The sequence below is a fragment of the Hypanus sabinus genome, chromosome 18 (genome assembly GCF_030144855.1).
Source record: "Hypanus sabinus isolate sHypSab1 chromosome 18, sHypSab1.hap1, whole genome shotgun sequence".
Taxonomy (NCBI): Eukaryota; Metazoa; Chordata; class Chondrichthyes; order Myliobatiformes; family Dasyatidae; genus Hypanus; species Hypanus sabinus.
This window is the reverse complement of record NC_082723.1, coordinates 17,076,928-17,100,349: the sequence shown is the minus strand read 5'-3', so window position 1 is coordinate 17,100,349 and position 23,422 is coordinate 17,076,928. Positions and strand designations below refer to the sequence as shown.

Sequence of the window (23,422 nt, the reverse complement as noted above, 5' to 3'; positions counted from 1 at the left end):
GAACTTACTTCCCTCTTCCGGATTCATGAGTTCATCTTTTTTTTAACCTTATGTGTTAATTGTAATAAATATTGTCAATATGGATAGGGTTATTAATTTTGTTTCTTGGAATACTAATGGTTTAAATCATCCGATCAAATGGAAAAAAAATATTCAAAGTATTCCATAGAATGAATGCTAATGTTATCTTTGTACAAGAGATTCATGTAAGGAGGGTGGATAGTCAACGCTTTTTTAGGTTTTGGAAGGCTAACAATATCACTCGAATTCTCAAGCCAAAGTAAGAGGTGCTTCCATTTTTATAGGTTCTTCAACCTCCTTTATACACCATGAAACAATTTCAGACCCACAAGGTAGATTTTTGCTTATTACTGGTCTACTTTTTAATCAAAAAGTTGTTTTAGTTAATGTTTATGCTCCAAACACTGATTGTCCTGAATTTAAGTGTCTATTTACATCCTTTCCCAATTTGAATCAGTACAGGCTGATAATGGGTGGGGATTTTAACTGTTGTTTAAACCCTTCGATGGATAGATCCAAGCCCACCCAAGCTCTTCCAAATAAATCGGCCTCTTATTAATTCTTTTATGGTTGATTCAGCAATTTTCGAAATTTGGCATTTTTTACACCCCAATGACAAAGAGTTTTCATACTTTTCTCATGTTTATCATAATTATTCAAGAATTGATTACTTTTTCATTGATCACCATTTACTTACAGATGTTATTGATTGTAAATATAACTCTATTACCATTTCTGATCATTCACCTTTTAAGTTATCTATTAAGATAATGGATTCATCTATTAATGCTAAATCTTGGAGGTTCAACTCTATTTTATTGCAGGACTTAGACTTTGTTAATTTTATCAAACAACAAATTGATTTGTTTTTCTCAACAAATTCTACAGCAGAGATCTCTAGTGGAGTTTTATGGGACACTTTTAAAGCATTTAATCGTGGACAGATTATTTCATACTCTGCTGGAGTTAGGAAATGAACTAATTCTAAAATATTAACATTGGTTGATAAAATCAAAGCAATAGATAAGATTTATTCAGTGACCCCCAGCAAAGAACTTTATAAAGAAAGAGTGGAACTCCAAATGGAGCATAGTTTGTTATTATCCTCTTTGATTGAAAATCAGTTAATTAAATCTAGAACCCAGTTTTGTGTATATGGAGATAAGTCTGGTAAATTATTGGCTAATCAATTGAAAACTGCTTCGGTTAAATGACAGATTACTAGGATTCGTAAACAAGATGGCACTCTGACGATCGACCATAAAGAGATAAATAAAGCCTTTCAAGATTTTTATAATTCCTTATATCAATCAGAATTTGCTGAGGATTCTTCTATAATAGATGAATTTTTAAGAAAATTGAATATTCCAAAATTAACAGTAGAGGATAGTGTATTCTTAGATACACCTATCACGGAAACTGAAATAAAAAAGGCTATTTTTTCAATGAATTCCGGTAAAGCTTCTGGTCCAGATGGTTATTCTGCAGAATTTTTAAAATCTTTTTCCTCTATACTTTCTCCTTGGCTTTGTAAAATTTTTAAAGATGCGTTAATTATAGGCAAATTGCCACAATCTTTTTATAAAGCTTCTATTTCTTTAATTCTTAAAAAGGATAAAGACCCTATTGAATGTGCATCCTATTGGCCTATATCCTTGATTTTAAGATTTTTAGTAAAATTTTGGCTACTAGATTAGAAAATATATTACCTCGAATCATTTCTGAAGATCAGACTGGATTTATTAAAAATCGCTATTCATCTTTTAACATCAGAAAATTAATTAATATTATTTATACTCCTTCACCCAAAATACCAGAATGTGTCATTTCTTTAGATGCTGAAAAAGCATTTGATAGAGTTGAATGGCCATATTTATTTAATACGTTGGAGCATTTTAATTTTAGTTCAAAATTTATATCATGGATTAAATTAATATACTATAAACCCTTGGCTTCGGTTTTTACCAATAATCAAAGATCTCCTTTTTTTCAGTTATTCCGTGGTACAAGGCAAGGTTGTCCTTTAAGTCCTTTACTATTTGACATTACTTTGGAACTTTTGGCTAAAACCATTCATGAATCACCTAATATTTTGGGTATTACTCGAGGGGAGGGGACGTATAAGTTATCATTATATGCTGATGATTTGTTACTATACATATCTGACCCTGAGAGATCTATTCCTGCTATTTCGTCCTTGTTTAGTAACTTTTCTGGTTATAAATTGAATTTTAATAAGAGCGAATTATTTCCATTAAATATGCAAGTTCCAATTTATAAACATTTACCATTTAAAGTTGTTACAGATTATTTTACTTATTTAGGTATTAAAATTACTAAAAAACATAAAGATTTATCTAAAGCCAATTTTTTACCCTTAATTGACCAAATTAAGCAACTTGCTACCAGGTGGTCTCCACTATCTTTGTCATTGGTTGGTCGAATTAATGCTATTAAGATGATGGTTTTACCCAAATTCTTATATTTATTTCAAGCATTATCAATTTTTATTCCTAAATCTTTTTTTGATATTATTGACTCCAAAATATCTTCTTATCAGTGGCAGAATAAAAATCCCAGACTAGGCAAAAAATATTTACAGAAGCCTAAGAAGGAGGGCGGTTTGACTTTGCCAAACTTGAGATTTTACTATTGGGCAGTTAATATACGATATTTAATATTTTGGACACAAGAATCGACTACAGCTGCTTGCCCACAATGGGTAAATTTGGAATGTAAATCTGTACAAGACTTTTCATTGTTTTCAATTTTAGGATTTTCACTTCCTTTTTCTTTATCTAAATTGAATAAGCAAATAACTAATCCTATAGTCAAATATACATTGCGAATTTGGTTTCAATTTCGTAAATTTTTTGGTTTGAATAAGTTTATTTTATCATGCCCTATAATATCTAACTATTTTTTTCAGCCCTCTTTTATGGATCAAGCTTTTCTTTTATGGAAAACAAAAGATATAACATGTTTTTGTGATTTGTTTTTGGATGATAGCTGTTCAAAGGACATAACGCTATCTAATAAATATAATTTACCTAAAGCCCATTTTTTAGATATTTGCAAGTTAGGAATTTTTTGTATAATGAGATACAGTCTTTTCCGAAACTATGTCCATTGGACATTACGGAAAGAATTTTAGCTCTGAATCCTTGTCAAAAGGGTTTAGTAGCTGTCATTTATAATATGATCATGAAAATACTGCCAGAAGTATCACAAAAAATTAAGAAGGAATGGGAAGAAGTTCATTGTCTTATATCCACTGAGCAGTGGGAGAAAATTTTACTATTAGTCAATTCATCCTCTATTTGTGCTAAACATGCCCTAATACAATTTAAGGTGGTACCTAGAGCTCATATGTCTAAGGATAAACTTGCTTGGTTTTATTCTCATGTTAATCCAACCTGTGACAGATGTCATTCTAATGTTGCTTCATTGACCCATATGTTTTGGTCTTGCCCTTGTTTACAAAATTACTGGAAAGATATTTTCAGTATTATTTCAAGAGTTCTGAATATCAATTTCCAACCGCATCCTATTACTGCAATTTTTGGTTTACCAATGGTGGATAATAGTCGTTTATCCTCTTCATCTCGACGAATGATTACATTTGTTACATTAATGGCTAGAAGATCTATTTTATTGAATTGGAAAGAAATTAATCCTCCAACTATATTTCAGTGATTTTCTCAAACTATCTCTTGTTTGAGCTTAGAAAAAATTAGAAGTGTTGTTTTTGATCCTTCAGTTAAATTTGAAGAAACTTGGAGACCATTTATTCAACATTTTCATATGAGTTAAATTGTCTTTTCCTAAATCTCACTTTTATTATCCTTAATTATTGGATGGAGGTTCAGAGTTATTGGCACTACTGTATGTATCTAACATTATGCAATGGCCCATTGTTGGTTAGTGTTTTTTTTTCTTTTTTTTTGGTTTTTTTTTTCTTTTTATTTCTTTTGTTCATAAATACTATGAGCTTGGGTGGCTATATATATTGATTATATATTTGAATGTCTACTTAAACTATCAACTATGTACTTTCAAACACTTTGTATTCATGTTTCATTTATGTTTGCTTAAAAATTAATAAAAAGATTTAGAAAGAATTAACCTGTTGAGTTCTGACAAAAGGTTTGCAAGAGATGAAGGGTTTCGGCCCGAAACATTGTCACTACCTCCTCCCATAGATGCTGTCTGGCCTGCTAAGTTCAGCCAACATTTTGTGTTTTTATTCTCTCTATTTGACCTTGGTGACCTGCCTTATGTTTCCTCCTGATGCATAGTAAGAAATATAAATGCCAGTGCAAATCATATAATGCCAATGGAGTATAAGTCACTTCTGTTTGATTTGGTAGGAAGTCAGTGTGAAAGCTTGTTAAAACTGAGTTCCAGTTGTTAAATTGGCCAAGATCATTTATTCTTTTGAAAGGATAATAGATTATGTACTTTACCAACACACAAAATACTGGAGGATCTCAACTAGTCAGGCAGCATCTGGAAATGAATAAATAGTCAACATTTCAGCTGAGACTGGCCAGGTGTGTTGGGGAGGTGGGCTGAAGTAAGAAACTGGGAGATGGTAAGTAGAAAAGATAAAGGGCTCGAAGGAGGATTGTGATAGGAGAGGAGAGTGGACTGTGGGAGAAAGGGAAGGAAGGGGAAAGGCACTGGTGAAGATGGTAGGCCAGTGAGAAGAGAAGAGACAAGGGGGTGCCAGAATGGGGAATTAAAGAAGAGGGGAAAAAATGATCAGAAGTGAGAGAAATCGATGTCCTTGCCATCACTTTGAAGGCTACCTAAAGAGCATTTTTCCTTGGGACACAATGGTAACATAGCAATTAGCGGAATGTTGTTCAATTCCAGTCTGTAAGGAGTTTGTATGTTCTTCCTTTGACCGTGTGGGTTTCCTCCAGATGCTCTGATTTCCTCCCACAGTCAAAAGATGTACCGGTTAGTAAGGTTTAAATAGGTGGGTTGCTGTGAGGCACAACTTGTTGGGCTGGAAGGGCCAGTTCTATGCTGCTTCTCTATATAAATACATAATATGACGTGTTGCTCGTCCAACCTGAAAGTGGCCTCATCATGGACAGAGGTGATGACCCCATGAACCTTCGTGTCCGGCACATCATTCGCAGCAACGTCCCCCATCTTCATCAGAACTCTATCACCAAACACATCTTTACCCCCCCACCCCAGTTTTCCCTCAGGGATTGCTCCTTCCATGATTCCTCAACCCTTAAACCTTTTATCTTTCTCCATTAGTCTCCCTCTTGGCGCTTCTCACTGCAAATGGAAGAAGTGTTGTACCTTCTCATTTACCTCCTCCCTCATCTCCATTCAGGGCCCCAAACAGTCTCTCCAGGTGAGGCAACACTTCCGCAAATCTGTCTATGTATCCTGTTCTCCTTCTGCAGCCTCCTTTAAATTGGTGTGACCTGATGTAGATTGGGGGCTTGCTCCTTCTTCCGTTGAAGGTCGACTACCTTCGCTCCATTCAAAAAAAAAACAAGATTTTCCAGTGGTCAATCATTTTAGTTCCAATCCCCTTGCCCATTCCAACATGTCAGTCCATGACCTCCTCTACTTCCACAGTGAGGTCACACTCAGATTCCTTATTCTCCAGCCCTTTACCTTTTCCACCTATCAGCTCTCAGCTTCTTAATTCATTCCACCCACCTGGGTTCACCTATCACTTCCTTCCCCTCCCTCCACCTTATTCTGCTTTCTTTTCCCTTCCTTTCCAGTTCTGCTGAAGGGTATTGACCCGAAATGTTCACTGCTTGGTTTATTCCTTCCATTGATACAGCCTCCAGCATTTTGTGTGTGTTGCTCTGGATCTCCAGTGCCTGCAGCTTTTCTTGTGTTATGTATCTTATCCACGTTACCAACTGCTGCAGTGAAGCACTTAGACTAACACCACAGAGGAACTGAATAAATCATCCTATGATACTCTCTCAGACATACTTGCTGTCAGTTTCAGTATTGATGTGAAAATGGATCCTCCCTCTTAGCAGAGACTGATATGTTGTCAGCAACTTTGAATATTGGATTCAAAATATTGATTGTAAATTACAAATCTTTTGATTTTTGACCCTTTGGGCTAACCATTTGTGAGCTCTCAATTTTAAGAGTTAAGTGCTTGAAATATTTAGATAATGAGATAAAGTTCTGTAAAAATGCAAGCTTCTTAAAATCACTTTCTATTTAATATGAGGGTTCTGGTTGCTTCGGTGTTTGGTATTAAAATATAGCATTGGATTAATATCTTCAATAATTCCCATGAATAAAACTGAGCACTTAAATGTGCAAGGTATAAAGCTCGGTTTCTGACTCATTTTGTGGTGACAGCTATAATTTTCATCAAGAATCTGGGTAATGTACCTTTGCCATTGACTGTCCTTGTTTTGTCCTCTTTGTTAATGATGCCTTTTGTATTTTAAGGTTGAAAGGCGCCCTGTTGTTCATTACGATTGCACTGATAGGAACTGGCTGGGCCTTTGTTAAACACATCCTATCAGATAAAGACAAGAAAATCTTTATGATAGTTATTCCACTCCAGGTACAGAAAATCCTAATTACTGATGTCCTTTTTGAAATATTCATTGCACATTTCCATCAAATATTTAGCTTGTAATGATTGCATCTATCCAAATCAGATTGTCCTATGATATGTAATTAGGTCTCTGCTATTACAACCTTCTTACTGGATACTTAGGGAGGAGAATGCAATGCAAGTTGTGTTTTAGCAATAAAGGTAGTAGGCACAAGAAATAGTTGGCAGGCCTGGCAGTATTTTGAGAAACACGCACAGCACAAAACGTTGGGGGGGATTCAGCAGGTCAGGCAGCATCTAAAGAGGGAAATAAACATTCGACGTTTTGGGCCAAGTCCTAATGAAGGGTCATAGCCTGAAGTGTCAACTGCTTATTTTCCTCCATAGAAACTGCCTGATCTCCTGAATCCATCCAGTAGTGTGTGTGTGTGTCTCAAGATTTCCAGTATCTGCAGTCTCTCGTGTCCATGCAGCATCTTTATTTATATTTCTGCACCTATAGTTTTCCTTTTGCTTTTCAGTTGTTTGTTGGCAAAATTGACCAGTAGCTGGACTGGGCTTTGACCAGAAATTTATTTCTAAATTAAATACTGACTAAAGACTTCTCGGGTGAAGTTGAGGTTTTGAGAAAATTTGAAGGGGATGGGAAAATGAAGTACGGAATTATGGCAGCATAAAATAGTTTCATTCTTCCCATTATAGCTTTGTGTTATTTGTATGAAATAAATATCCAATTAATTCAGTTCCTTGCTTTTTTTCTCAAATCCAAAGATGAGAGGAAAAGTGTCTACATACCATGATAAAGTGAGCAATCCAAAATCCTGAATTATTGACCCAGAATTCAAATCACATCATGGGATATTTAAAGTAAGCTAATGAGATTGAACTGAAATAAAATGCTAATATCAGTAGTGGTAACCACAAGGACCCAGATCATCATAAAAATCCCTCTGGTTCATTATTGTTTGTGAGAGAAGGAAACTTGCAGAAGGAAACCTGATGAGTGAAATGGTCTAGCAAAATGTACTCGACCATTGAATACATTTAACAAATAGCCAAGTGAAGGAGTGAAAACAGAAGATGCAGGGGGAAAACTCAGCAGGTCAGGTGTGATCTGTGGAATGAAAAGGTTAATATTTCAGGTCTGGGATCCTCCTTCAGAACAGAAAGACTAACAAATTTAGTTCACTGAAGGGGATTGCTGGAACAATGGGAATCTTTGTGATAGCATGAAATAGTATGGCCAATAAGGGGCCATTAGTTCATGTTTAATTTATTAGTCTGGAATGTTTTGCAGTCTTCTCACTGGGACCTGCTCAGTCAGTTAGTACATAACAAAGAAGAAAAGAGGATAAAAAAGGATGGGAAGCAAAAATGATCAGTTCTCATACAAACAGGAACAAAGGAGGAAGTTATCAAAAGTTGGAGAAGTTGATGTTTAGTCCAAGGTACCCAGAAGGAAGATGAGGTATTGTTCCTCAAATGTGCACCAGGTCTCTTTGTGGTTGCACACGATTTGTAAGTGTCACACAGAAAAGTAGAGTGGGAGTGACACCGCGTATTGCAATCTTAAAAGTCCAGGAAGAATTAATATTGACTGGCTTGTATTTCAGTTGTTTTGCTAGACCTGTCTGTTGTAAAGGGAATGGAAGGTTGGAAAGGTTTTCCACAAGTGCAAAGTCAGCAAAATGTGTTAAGGTTAGAAATGATGTTTTATTATTAAGGAATGTAAATGGTGTAATCTGAGTTCATTAGCACTAAGATGGAAAGGACGATACTGAGCATGTTAGCAAACTATTGTCAAAAAGTAGACAAGTGTGGAAAGTTGGCACTTGACTGCACATGAAGTGATTCAAGTCAAAATAGTACTCTTTGCTGAAGCCACTGTAGATTTGTACATTCAATGGGTACTGAATTGTTGACATCAGTCTAATATTTGGGTAGGCTGTTGGAGCTTAAGCTATCACTGTACAGTCTTGGGGCTCAGGAAGAAAAGCACCAATAGCTGGATTGGCGATCTAGATAATTGAGTCATCTTACTGTGGAAGATGACCGAATGTGCAGTGAGCTTTTAGTTGAAGAAGAGTAATTAACGAAAACAAAATGTGTATAGCGCAGTCACTCAGGCTTAATTTTGGCAAGATACTTGCTTAATTTGCTTTACCTCTTTGGGATGGCATGCAGTTTTGAAGGTGGCAAAGTTAGGGAAATTTAGGAATGGACTGGACTTCCAGATTTGAACTTGTGAAAATGGCAGCTTCAGATTCTGAGGAGCTTTACTATGTGATGTAACTTTAAACTTGCAGATCATTATTTTAATTGCAATAACATTTTTATTTTCAGCATCAAAATGTCTTTGGGAAAAATAGGAAATGATAATATATCCAAAGTCCAGTGATCTGTAAAGTTATCAAGATGCTTATCAAAAGAAGTTATTGCTTAGACTCACTGTCGGTGTTGCAGTAGAGACCAGTTAGTTTCTTTTAATACTTTCCCCTCCACCCCAACCCACCATCTTAAAAGTCACACAATAAATTTGGTAGAATTTCAACCCAGTTCCCTGTGCTCAGTAAAAAGTGGCCAAAATTTGACTATTAAATCAACAGTAATATTTGGAAACAGGTGAAATATGAAACTGATGATGTACTGATGAAGGGTCTGAGCCCGAAATGTCAAGTGTTTATTTCTCTTCATAGGTGCTGCCTGACTTGCTGAGTTCCTCCAGCATCTTGTGTGTTACTGTGGATTTCCAGCATCTGCAGAATCTCATGTTTAAAAAATGAAATTGTTTGGGAAATAAAATATTGCTCTAGGCCAATAGAGGGAGCTGTGGGATTTGACTTGTCTTGTTACTAAACACATTAGAGTGTGTGATGAATTTATGCTGAACAAGCTGGAGTGCTTAATATTGGTAAAATAAATACAGTATCACATGTGCAAAGTTTAATTTCCTCTTAACTGCTCTATTCCTTCACAACCTCACCTGTTTAGTAAATGATTAGCAACACTTAAAAAGATAATTCTACTTAATCAAGTGTGTATGTTCATCTAATTGTTCCTCATTGGGCATTTGGTGTAGTTTACATTGCTTTGCACCTGTCTTTGATCAAAACTACTTTCTTCTTTTAGGTACTTGCCAATGTTGCTTACATCATAATCGAGTCTACAGAAGAAGGGACAACTGAATATGGACTGTGGAAGGAGATCCTCTTCCTTGTAGACCTCTTGTGTTGTGGTGCTATTCTCTTCCCTGTGGTGTGGTAAGTGTAGTCATGATTTAATGTTGCAGACTTGTGTGTGATTGTGTAACTGATGCCCATGATGAACTGCACAAGGGATGGGGAAGGAGGTCAAACTGAAAATGTTGGGGAAAAAAAGCAGTGAGTCAGACAGCATCCGTGGAATAAAAAATGATAAATGCTTTAGGCCCTGGCCCTGCATCAGAATTGGGAAAGAGAAAAAAATGTTACTTTTCAGTGGAGGGAACATAGAAAGAAAGAGCTTATGTACATAAACTGACGCTAGGTGCAGGAGCGTATGTACATAAGATGCCTGACAGGAACTGAAGTAGCACTGGTGGGATTGGACTGAGGTGGGTCAGTGGGTGGAGGTGTTGATCAGCCTTACTGCTTGGGGAAAGTAATTTTTTGAGTTTGGTTGTCCTGGCCTGGGTGCTGCATATCCTCCTCCTGGATGGAAGTGGAGCAAACAGTCCATGAGCAGGGTAGGTGGGATTCTTCATGATAATGCTGGCCTTTTTCCTGCAACTTTCAGTATACATATCTTTGCCTATCACCTGGACGATACCTACATCAGACTGCTGTTTATTGTTTAGATCTCAGTGTGCAACACAATTATACCCTCATTTCTGATTATCAGGCTCCAAAACCTGAGACTCTGGACCTCTCTCTGCAACCGAATCTTTGACTTCCTCATGGGGACACCACAGTTTGCACGAATCGGAAATAACATCACCACCTCGCCGACAATCAATAATGGTGCACCTCAAAGATACATGCTTAGCCCACTGCTCTACTCTACACCCATGACTATGTGGCTAAGCACAGCTCAAATAGCATTTCTGAATTTGTTGATGATAGCTATTGTTGGCAGACTTTCAAATTGTGATGAGGATATGTGATGGATTGAGATAGATCAGCTAGTTGAGTGGTCTTGCAGCAACAGCCTTGTATTCAACTTCAGTAAGACCACGGAATTAGGAAGAAAGGGTAAATTGAAGGAACAGGTACCAGTCCTTATCGAGGGATCAGAAGTGGAAAGAGTGAGCAGCTTCAAGTTCGTGGGTGTCAACATCTCTGAGGATCTACCTTGAGCCCAAAATATTGGTGCAATTACAATGAAGGCATTTCTGCGGCTATATTTCATTTCGAATTTGAGGAGAATTGGTATGTCACCAAAGACACTTACTAATTTCTATAGATGTACTGTGGAGACTATGCTAACTGGTTAAATTACTGTCTGGCATTGATGGGCCACTGCATAAGATTGTGAAAAAAAACTGCAGATGGTTGTAAACTCAGACAATTCCATCATGGGCACTAGCCTCCTCAGCGATGCCTCGAAAAGGTGGCATCCATCAATAAGGACCCCTATCACCCAGGGCATGCCTTCTCATTGCTACCATCAAGGAGGTACAGGAGCCTGAAGACACGCACTCAGTGTTTCAGGAACACCTTCTTCCCCTATGGCATCAGATTTCTGAATAGATAATGAACCCAGGAGCACTATCTCAGTATTTTTCCCCTTTCATTTTGCACTACTTGTTTAATTTAAATTTCTTTGTTTCTATCTAACTTGTTTTTATTATGTACATATTGCAATGTACTGCTGCTGCAAAACATCAAATTTGAAGACATATGCCAGTGATATTAAAGCTGATTCTGGTTCTGATGGCAGGTAGGCTGGAGCCAGTGATGCATTAGGCAGTTTTGACTACCCGTTGTGTAGCCTCCCTGTCCGCTGCAGTGCCGTTCCCAGATCATGCAGCATGTTAGGGTGCTCTGTGCGGTGCATCTATAGAAAGTAGTGAGTATCGATGTGGTCAGTCCAGCTCTCTTCAGCCTTCTCAGAAAGAAGAGGTGACAGTGAGCTTTCTTGATTGGCTCCTTAAACATCCTGTTTTGTCTAATACAAATGGTAAAGCTGTGGGACATGCCAGCAGGCTAAACTATATAAATAGAATTAGAAAAACTGATGTCATCATTTTGGCTCAATTTTTCTTTTATTTATATATATTCCCCCCCCCCCCCCCCCAGGCCACCAATTGACAACGAAAGAAAACACCAAAAACTGAAGGAGACCAATATAAAGCACAGTCCAATAATCACATAAATCTAAGAATATCAAAAACATCCTCCCGTCAGCATGAAGGAGACTGTACTGACTCAGTCCTTCCCTGAAAAGCAACATGCCACACAAGGTCCGAATGCCGTTGACCTGGCCACAGAGCATCATCGACCCCATGGCCTCTGTTGATGGTGACCACTGACCTCCGTTGTATTCGCCTTGATGCTTCATGACCTCCTGCACCGTCTCTAGTCTTTCTTATGAAGTAGCTCATGTTCTCAGTCCTCTTCAGGACTCTGTCTCTAGACTTTTCCATGAGGCATCTTGTGTCCTCGGTCCTCTCTGGTCACAGCAGAGCACCAGATCATTTGATCGAATTCCGAACTGCAAGTCTCAGGCTCTAACTGTTTCTATATAATCAAGACAAAGAGAACAAGCAGACAAGGTAGAGAAAGTGAAATAATTGGAGAGATTGGCTATCTGGAAGGTATCGCCTGAGGAATCATTGTTCGCTGACCTTAACCCTGGTTGGGGAATGAAAGGGAGGAGTTGAATAATTAAAATTAAAAAAAAAAATTCTTCAAGGACATCAAATTGTCTGCTTGCCTAAGCTTCCTTAGGTTTGGTAGAAAATATAATTCTGGTATAGGGTCTGATCCTGAAAGGTAGCTCTTACCTTTGCCTTCATAGATGCTACTTGACGTGCTGAGTTCTTCCAGCAGGTTTATCTTTCACTTACCCATTTTATATGGAAGTAGTTCAATAGTAGGACAATTTTGGCGATGTTAACACTTTTTTGCTCTTGTTCAGGCACAGATTCCTGCATAAAGTTCTTTTCCAGTTCTTTCAATTTTCATTTCATCTTTGACCTTTCTTCATGAAGGTTGAGTTCATGTGGAAGAAGGTTTTATTTTTGAAAATCTCAATAAACTATCAACCAAAAAGGGGTTAGAGGGAGAAAAGTTTGTTGTTGCTTTGTCTCTGACTGTTTCTCTAGCGAACCCTAGGAACAAATAGTATGCAAGCAGCAAAAGGTGTTGAAAGCTTAGCCAGAATTACTTAAGACTTATTGCTTAATTTCTCACTTCTAATTCATAAAAAATATTTCTGACAAATTGCTGGCTCTCCAACTTAAAATGTATTTTCAGTCCTTCATATAAATCTTGTGTACTCTCAACATAAGCCTAACAGTTTAATTAAATTTATCAGTTGGCTTGATTTGACAATGCGGTATTTTCCACAAGCTCAGCAAATCCTCATTGTTATTCATTGTTGCACTTGTAGGTCAATTAGACATTTGCAAGAGGCGTCAGCAACTGATGGAAAAGGTAAGGAAGAATCTCGAAATCTGAATGGTAGATGTACTAATAAAGTGGCCACTTTATTAGGTACAGGATTGGAACCTGCTGTGGCCTTCTGCTGCTGTACCCCATCCACATCAAGGGCTTGATGTGTTTTGTGTTCAAAGATCATCTTCTGCACAGCATTGTTGTAACATTTTATGAGTCAATGTCAGCTTCCTGTTAGCTTGAAGCAGTTTGGCCACTCTTCTGACCTCTCTCTTAACAAGCCTTCTTGCCCACAGAACAGCCACTCATTGGAAGTTTTTTTTTGTTTTTCACACCATTCTCTGTAAACTTCAGAGACTATTATGCGTGAAAATCCCAAGAGGCCAACAGTTGCAGAGATACTGGCACCAACAATCATTCCACAGTCAATCACTTAGATCACATTTCTTTCCCCATTCCAGTATTTGATCTGAACAACAAATGACCCCTTTGACCATGTCTGCAAGCTTTTGAGCATTGAGTTACTACCACATGATCGGCTGCTTAAATATTTGCATCAAAAAGCAGGTGTACAGGTTTAACTAAGTGGCCACTGAGTGTAATTTTAAGCAAAACATTGATACAGCACAGAGCCAGACACTAATAATCCAGAATGCAGTGGAATGTCTTGTAAAATCTACTCCATATAAATTCAATTACTTTATTGCTTGTTTGTCAATGCACCAGTAGACAAAATGAAAATAAATTAAAAAAATTAACTTGCATCTCAAAATGTCTCCCAGTTGTGTGCAGAGCAACATAATAGAATTACTAATGCAGGAGAAATAATGGTAATGTAGATAGTGAAGGGAATATTAGTTATGAGAAAATTAAGTAATAAGTTTAGGCAGATTGTGTTTGTCTATTATTGTGACCTAGATGAAAATCAGACCACATTTTATGAGTAATTAATGCAGAAAAACAGGTAATTGCAAAGGGTTCACAAACTTTTTCTTGCAGTTGTATATACTGTATACGTAATGTAACTCAGTTTTTCCCCCCCTATATTTAATTACCATGTATTTCATTGTACTGCTGCCTTTAAAGTTAACAAATTTCACGACATATACTGGTGATTAAGTCTGATTCTGATTCTGGACCAGATGAACTTCTGAAAGAGGTAGCTGAAGAGATTGTGGAGGCATTAGTTATGATCTTTTAAGAATCACTAGATCCTGGAACTGTTCTGGAAGACTGGAAAATCACAAATGTCGCTGTACTCTGAGGCAAGAGGGAGGCAAAAGGTAGGAAGTTAGGCCTGTTAACTTGACCTCAATGGATGAGGTTTTGGAGTACTTAGAGGCACACAATAAAATAGGTGGAAGTCTGCATGGTTTCCTTCAGGGGAAATCTTGCCTGAAAGAATTGCTGGAATTCTTTGAGGAAATAACCGGCAGGATAGACAAAGGGGAGTCAGTAAATGTTGTTTACTTGGATTTTCAGAATACCTTTGACAAGGTGCCTTGCACAAGACTGCTAAACAAAATAAACAGGTATGATACAGGAAAGGTAATCAAGAAAATCTACAAATGTTGGAAATCAAAGTAACAAAAATGTTGGAGGAACTCTCCAGGCCAGACAAGGGTCTTGATCTGATAGGTCAACTGTTTACTCTTTTCCTTAGATGCTGGCTGGTCTGCTAAGTTCTTCCAGCATTTTGTAGGTACTACAGGAAAGATTATAGCGTAGACAGAAGATTGACTGGCGGGAGGTAAAGAGTGGGAATAAAAATCTGGTTGGCTGCTGGTGACTAGTAGTGTTTTGCAGGGGTTGGTGTTTGGTTGATTGCTTTTCATGCTATATGTTAATGATCTGAAGTACAGAATTGATGGATTTGTGACTCAATGTAAGGATAAAACAAAGATGGGAGGAAGGCAGGGAGTCTGCATAAGGACTTGGACAGATTGGGAGGATGGACAAGTATAGGCAGATGGAATGCAGTGTAGGGAACTGTATGGTCATGCACTTTGGTAGAAGGAATAAAGGGTTAGACGATTTACTAAATGAACATTCAGAAATCAGAAGTACAAAGGGGCTTGGGAGTCCTAGTGCAGAATTCCCTAAATATTAAGTTGCAGGATAATCAGGTAGTAAAGAAAGTAAATGCAATGTTGGCGTTCATTTTGAGAGGGCTAAAATATAAAAGCAGGGATGTAATACTGAGGCAATATAAAGCATTGGTCAGACTACTTTTGAAGTATTGTGAGCAATTTTCAGCCCCAAATTTAGGAAAGAATGTGTTGCCATTGGAGAAGGTCCAGAGGAGATTTGCGAGAATAATCCTGGGCTTGTAAGGATTAATATATAAGGAGTTCTTCATGATTCTGGACATATATTTGTTGGAGTTTAGAAAAATGATGGGGAATCTCATTGAAACCTACCAAATATTGAAAGGAGTAGACAGAGTGGACATAGAGTGAATGTTTCTAATAGTGGAAGAACCTAGGACCAAAGAACATAGCCTGAGAATAGAAGGATGTCCCATTAGAACTGATGAGTAGGAATTTCTTCAGCCAGATAGCAGAGAATCTTTAGAATTCATTGCCACAGATGGCTGTGGAGGCGAATTCACAGGTTATATTTAAAGTGGAGGTTAATAGATTCTTGATTGCTAATGCTGTCTACGGCTATGAGGAAGAGGCAGGAGGATGGGGTTGAGAGGGAAAATAAGACATGATGGAATGGGGTAGAAAACTATGGGACGAATGGCCCAGTTCTGTTCCTTTGTCTGTAGTCTTATGGACATAGTTTGTTTTATCTTACTGGTTCAAAAAGTACAGGTAAGAATTTAAGCTTAATCTGGAGGTCCTGTGTCAGGAGATTATCCTAACACTATATTGACTCTATTTTTAGGTTATTCTACAAGAGCCAAAATCCATAAAAATGTTTTGTAATATGAAAGTATAACTGATATACTGTCAGAACATAATTTTAAAAAATGTAAATATCATTTAAAACATTTCTCTTTTTAGAAATAAATTTATATTTCATAGATTTTCTTTTAGCTGTAAGCCCCAAGTATGTGCTTATATTTGTTTTGGCTTTTTTCAATGTTGATTTGCTTCCTAGTTTTCAAGAAACCAATCAACTGAAATAAACTCTTGATTAACCCTGGGAAAATAGAATTCATGCTTTAGGCTGTCAGCTTGAAAGCAGGCTTTTTGTTGGGAAGATGCAAATGCTTTAATTCGTGCCGATATGAGTGTACGTGCTGGTCAGAACTTTCCCAGCGTGTTAATGACTGCAATGTACGCTATGTGGGACAACCTACTGAATTCACCTGGGTGTTTGGTAAGAGCATCAATTATCACTGATGCATTTGTGGCCATAGCCAGCTTGATAAGGGCAGTATTCATCTCCTTATCAAGACAGCATCAGATGAGCTGCTGGGTGGAAGGTCATTTCAGAACTACTTTCACGTGCAAGAGAGTCAAGCAAAATGAAAATCCTCCCAGATTGTAAATATGGAAATTTCAGATCTTGGCTTATTCCATTTCCAAAAGAGCATAATGAATTATTTGAGCAGGTGAATTTTGTTCTACCTAGCTACTTGTTGCACCATGTTCAAAAATGGAAGTGGATTATTTCTGGAGCCAAAACATGAGAAGTTACAGTTTCCTATCATTTTCATTCTGCACCCCACTCCCACTCTTAGCTCTTTGTACATGACTTCAGAAAGCATGCCAACGAGGCTCATTAAAAAGTTTGAGGAGCAACACAACATATTTTGAAATGGCATTTTATAGCCTTTGAGTTGAATTCAATAATTTTACAAAATAATGATGATTCAGGAGCCAAATGAAGTTCCAAGGTGCTAAAGTAATATTTCCACATCGTGCACTGCTTTATTTATCAGCCAATGATGTAATTTGAAGAGTTACTGAAGCTCAAGAGGTAAATGAAGTAATTTCAGATACCCAAAGTATTAGGTGCTAACCCCTGCAATGGCTTAATTTTACCACCAACCAGGCTTTTGTGTGAATAGTAGATTATGTCATGAGTCAAAATTGATCATTGTTACCAAACACAACAGAGCACATCTCCAGTCCTAATTTATTTTCCATCTTCTCTTTTTGATGCTCTGAGAGGTTTCTATGGTAACTGTCCTACATCCTTGCCAAAGCTTCTGCTGAATTCTTTGTCAGAAAATGTCACATGATGATTTTTCCTCGGGCTTTTAAAATCTTAGCTTATGTGGGGAAGACTGACTAGTCTGACTAACAAGGTTCCAGGTTCAACTTGGAACAGAGATTAAATGAGATTATCTCTCTCTGATGTTCTACAATTAAGGTTTGGAGGCAGGAAAAGGAAAAGTACACCCGCTATACTCGGTTCTAGTTGCTTTTCATGAATATAATGTGGGCGATTGTGGTCTTGACCATGACTGTTCTTGGAAATTTTGTCTACAGAAATGCTTTGCATCGCCTTCTTGGGCAGTGCCTTTACAAGACTGATTACCTCAGTCATCATCAATTCTATTCAGAGAACTGGCTAGTGTTCATATAGTGAGGATTTGTGATATGCACCAGTTGCTCATATGACCATCCACCCCCTGCTCCTATGGCTTTACATGACTCTGATTGGAGGCTAAGCAGGTGCTACACCTTGCCCAAGGGTGACCAGCAGACTAGTGGAGGAAGGGAACATCTTACTCCACCTTTGGTAAAGATGTATCTCCACCCTGCCACTCAAGGGAAGACAGGATAGATTAAATGCTGCTGGGTTGATGATGCACGGCAAACAGGACAAGTGCAGAAGCAAATGATGGCTGTGGAGAATGTGTAAATTGGAGTAGCAAATCTTTATCAGCAGCTGCTGTGTGTAAAGTGAAGTCATAATTATGTAAAATTATCAAGTTCAACTTTTTGGCTGTAAAGTGCCTTTTTAAAAGGTAGTGCTGTTCCTCAAACTTTTAATGAGCCTTGTTGGAATTCTTTAGAAAGTCATGAACATAGAGGTGGGAGTGTGGTGTAAAATAAATTGCAATTACCCATTTTTAAAAAACATTTTAAGAAGTATACTTGGAGATTGAAAGATGTGCTTACATATCCAGTTTAGAGCAGGAAACTATTTTGGGAATGAACCAAATGCTGGAACCCTGAATGATGAGAAAAGAGATAAAGGTACAAAGGCTTATCTGTGTTTGAAGACAAAGATTGTGTAATAAGAGAGCTTTGTGTCGGAGCTAATTAGAGTAGATCATGTGTCAGCTGATGGTTCCTTGATACTGTCAGATAAAGTTAAATGCGAGTGGCACTGTACGAGAGATGACAGAGGACTTTCAGTGTGTTCAGTTTGGTGGGGTAGAAAATGAGGTCAAGGGACATTCAATTTGAGTTCTGCAAGAGAGTTTGGAAGGATGAAAGCAGAATTAGTTATGTAACAGACCTGTGTGAGTCTTAAACAAGGTGCAGGGAACCCTTGGTGTAGGAAATGGGAAAAAATAGTGAATTTATTTGTGGACAAAGCAATATCATTGGAACAACTTTGACAAAATTAGATAGGAATGGAAGAAAGTTCTTAGAGGAAATGGAGGGGAAGAACTGGTTACTTTATCTGTGGAAATTATTGATTATTGTAGATCTTGGTCAATGGCCAATATTTACTCAAGATCATTGATACAGGAGTAGAATTAGGCCATTTGGCCCTTTGAATCTGCTCTGTCATTTCATCATGGCTGAACAATTTCCCTCTCAGGTCCAATATCCTGCCTTCTCCCCATATCCCTTCATGCCCTGACTAATCAAGAATCTTTCAACCGCCGCCTCAATTATTCCTGATGATTTAGTCTTCACAGCTGCCTGATGCAACAAAATCTACAAATTTGTCTTTCTCTAGCTAAAGAATTTCCTCCTCTTCTCCGTTTAAATGGACGTCTGTCTATTCTGAGGCTATGCCCTCTGGTCCTAGACTACCCCGCCATAGGAAACATTCTCTCCACATCCACTCTATCGAGGCCTTTCAACATTCAGTAGGTTTCAATGAGATTTCTCCTGATTCTTCTGAATTCCAGTGAGTACAAGCCCAGAGCCATAAAACATTCCTCAGCTTTCAACCTCTTTCATTTCAAGCCTTTTAATCGTGCAATCATTTTTGTGAACCACCTTTGAACCCTTTCCAACATCAGCACATCCTTTCTTAGATAAGTGGTGCATTTTATTGGTGAAGAGTTTACTTAAGATCATTAGACCTCGATTCGTCCTGCCTTGCATGCTTTCTTAGACATTTGTAGAGTGCCTGCTCCTCATAATCCATCCAGTCTTGGTTTGGTGAGTCCCCTATAATTCTGCTTCCAGCTGATGCCCCCAGAGTGGTGACTACTTCCACAGCTCTAATGTAGATAATTTCAATCCTATGAAGGTGGATTGCTATCAACCCCACCAATTTTTTAATTTCTTTCTAGCTTGATTTGAAAATTACCATATCCTAACACGTATCTAGCCCTATATTCAACCAGTCCAGAACTATGCTTGTCTTCCCTTGTGTTGCATTGGAAACCCTGTGCCTGATCTAAGTTGTCATCTACATACATATCATGTTGGTACCCTGGACTTCATCCAAGTGAAAATTTCAGAAATCCAATGCAGCACTGATGGCTGAGTGTGGATGAAAAATATTGAAATCTTTATATCCATAAGAATATTGAAACAGTTTGCATAAGAAAACTCTGAGATAACCTCTCAGCAATTGGACTTAATAAAATAGTTTTTATTATGCCCTTGTACATTAGAATTCTTTTGTGTTAAGAATTCTCTTGGGCTATTTTCATAGAGGATGTGCATTAATTGTTAAATCTTTTAGTTGGTTGATGAAGTTAATCACCTTTCATTCAGGATATCATACTAATGTTGGTAATCTCCAAAATTAACAAAAGATTATTCATTTATCCAACTCTTTTCATAACCTCAGTCCATCCCAAAGTGTTTTTGAAATGTATCAGTTTTGTAATGGAAACTGGCAGCCAGTTTTAACACTGCAGGGAGGTAATATTTCTTGGATGTTAATTCCTCTTTATTAAAAACTGTTAAAAATTGTGTTGTTTTCAGTTTATACATATGAATTTGTATTACTTTTAAAATTACACCTACTCTTTCCAAATCTCCTGCCTTCAGGCATGGCCTAATCTTCCTCCCACATGCTTCTCCTCTCCCTTGCCATTGCAAGCAACACAGTGGGTGCTCTGTTAATAATGTAATGGATTTTATGTACAATACCTTTTTTTTGTTGTTGTACAGCCTTAATGTATTAAGACCATAAGACATAACAGCAGAATTAGGCCATTCAGCCCATCAAGTCTGCTCCATCATTCCTGGCTCCCACACAATACCATATTCTCTGACTCGGAGCAATTCTGCATAAGATATACTAGCTAATGTTAAATTCATGATGGTATTATCTGTTTATTCTAAAACATTTCAGTGTGAGTTTCTACAATTCTTCACATGCTATGTTAGTCTCAGATGTAGAAAAGCAGAAGGGTCTGAAGCATAGGATGCTTGGTCTACATTTGTAAAGCTCTGACAAGTTATATTTCTGCAGATGTGAAAGTAAGTGTGTATGTTCAGTCACCTTCAAATGGTGCACAAGGAGACTTTATAAGGGGGTAAAGGAATGTTTAAGGCACAGCACAGTAACAGTGTTTAATCCTACTACTCCATTGTCGTTCTTGCTCTGTGGATACTAAACAAGTGCCCAATACCTGCCCCTTACAATCAACCTTTTAAGAGTGTAATTCTATCATTTTGCTGGAAGTTTTCATAGAAAGATGGTTCAATGTAGCTGAAGCTCCTATTTTCTGCATGTTTATATAATTTCCCATTCTCCTTTTCTGTTGAAAACTTGCATTCAGAATATTTCATGAACTACAAATTTGAGTGCTTTATCAAAATTACTCTGTCATGTAAACATAAATTTTAAGATCTGTCAGGAGCCCACTGCTGGTGCGATTTGTAATTCATTCTCTCCCAAGTGCCTTGGTGTTTGCAGGTTCTGGTTTACAGAGAAGCATAGATTCTAGGAATCTTTCTGGTGTTGGTTAGGAATTCTGATGACAAATTATGAAGAGGAAATGCTGCGTGTCTGAGCATAATTTGTTGTCTAATGAGTCCTTCCACGTAACCTATAATAGAAAATGGATGTAGCATTTGATTTTTGTGTGTGCTAAATCAGTGTAACAGAGCCCATCCAGACATTTTCGATCTTCTTGCCATAGGACCGGGAACTTGCTCTGTCAAGAGGTACCTGGTCTGTAATGGCCGCTCCACATTTAATAAAAACATGTACTGTCATTGACTCTCCCCAGAACTGGAGTGGAAACATGTTAAGAGCTAGTAATTAGGAAGGCAACTTAATTTTGGCTTTAATTATTAAGAACATAGAATATAAACATGGGATATAAACATGGGAATTTTTATGCCTCTTAACAGGATACTGGTCCCACATCACCTACTGTATCATTCTGAACATAGTATGTAGAACATTATAGTACAGGAATAGGCCCTTTGGTCTATAATGCCAATCTAAACTAATTCCATCTGCCTGCACATGATTTGTAAGTCCACAGCACATTATTGGATGTGTTGTTTGTTAATGCAAACACTCATTTCACTGTATTTTGATGTACATGTGAATCTGAACAGATGAAGAATGGTTCTTCAATCTGGACATGCTGGCTACATTGGGTTGGATACACAGACCCAAAGGTTTCTCAATACGCAGGATGGACCAGACTCCTGATTCAGAGAAGGCAAAAAGTAAGGAGTCTGATTTATAATAAACTCTTGGTGGTGCTGAGATGTAGCATTCTTTTATTGTGCTGTTGTTTCCCTGACTTGGAACATGATGCTGAGTATTCTACTTACTAAGAGAGTTCTCCTCTGTGATCCTGGCCACAGTTTACATACCGCCAAAAGTTGCCGTTAATCAGGCACTTGAGATACTGAAAGCTACCATCGTCAAACAAGAAAAGGCCCATCCCAAAGCATTTCAAATTATATTCAGGGACTCCTATTAGGCTGTTTGAAGAAATCTCTGCCCAATTATCATCAACATATAACCTGCAGCAGCAGGGATCCCAACACACTCCACCACTACTATATTACAATTAGGAGTGCCCACTGTTCCATGTCTAGACTGCAATTTGGGAAATCTGATCACTTGGCTGTCCTTCTACCTGCATACAGGCAGAGGCTAAAGAGCAAAGTTCTAGAGTTTAAGACAACAAAGGGGTGGTTGCGAGAGGCAGAGGGGCAGATATGAGGTTTCTTCAAGTTGGTGGACTGGGCCGACTGTTCACGGACTCATCAGTGGATTAGAATGAATACACCACGGTTGTCACAGACTTTATAAGTATAGTCATAGATGAGTGTCCCCCCCCCAAAAAAAAAATCATCCAGAGTCTTCCCCAATCAGGAGCCCTGGATAAACCATGAGATCTGCTGAGGGCTAGATCAATGGCATTCAGGTCTGGTGACCAGGTAAGATGCAAGAGGTCCAGGTATGATCTTTGGAAAGCCATCTCATGTACAAAGTGGCAATTCTGGATCAAATCTGAATCATTGAAGGATGCTTGGCAGGGCTTGAATGCTATCTCCTCTTACAAAGTGAAACCAAGCGACATAGGTGACAACAGGGCTTCGCTTTCAGATGAGCTCAGTGCCTTCTGTGCTCACTTTGATCATCAAAACATGGCAGAACCTTTACTGGCTGCCACAACCCCCTATGAATAAGTGATGTCATTCTCTGAGACTGACATGACATCATCCTTCAGTAGGGTGAACACACGGAAAGCATCTAGCCCAGCTGGGTACCTGGCCGAGTACTAAAGACCTGAGCTGATCATCTGGCTGGAGTGTTCACTTATATCTTTAACCTCTCACTTCAGCAATCTGAGGTACCCACCTGCTTCAAGGAAGTGCCTAAGAAGAACATGGTAACCTGCCTCAATGACTGCTGTTCAGAAGAACGTATGTCCACTGTGATGAAGTGTCTTGAGAAGTTGTTGACAAAACATATCAACCCTTACCCGGGAAGTTACTTAGATCTGCTCTAGTTTGCCTATTGTCACAACAGGTCCACAGCAGATGGCATTTCATTGGCTCTTTACTGATCCCTGGAACATATGGTTGGCAAAAATGTATACACCAAGATGCTCTTTATCAACTACAGCTCAGCATTCAATATCATCATCCCCTCAAAA

The 23,422-nt window shown here is 38.0% G+C and overlaps 1 protein-coding gene across 1 annotated transcript in view; it reads left to right on the top strand.

The window, feature by feature from the left end:
- gpr107 (G protein-coupled receptor 107) overlaps window positions 1-23,422 on the top strand; it is a 135,201-nt gene that overhangs the window by 47,776 nt on the left and 64,003 nt on the right. Inside the window, exons 12-14 of the mRNA XM_059993731.1 lie at window positions 6,478-6,595; window positions 9,719-9,849; window positions 13,181-13,224. Of these exons, the coding sequence (XP_059849714.1) occupies window positions 6,478-6,595; window positions 9,719-9,849; window positions 13,181-13,224 (293 nt within the window). The remainder of the gene's footprint in view (window positions 1-6,477; window positions 6,596-9,718; window positions 9,850-13,180; window positions 13,225-23,422) is intronic.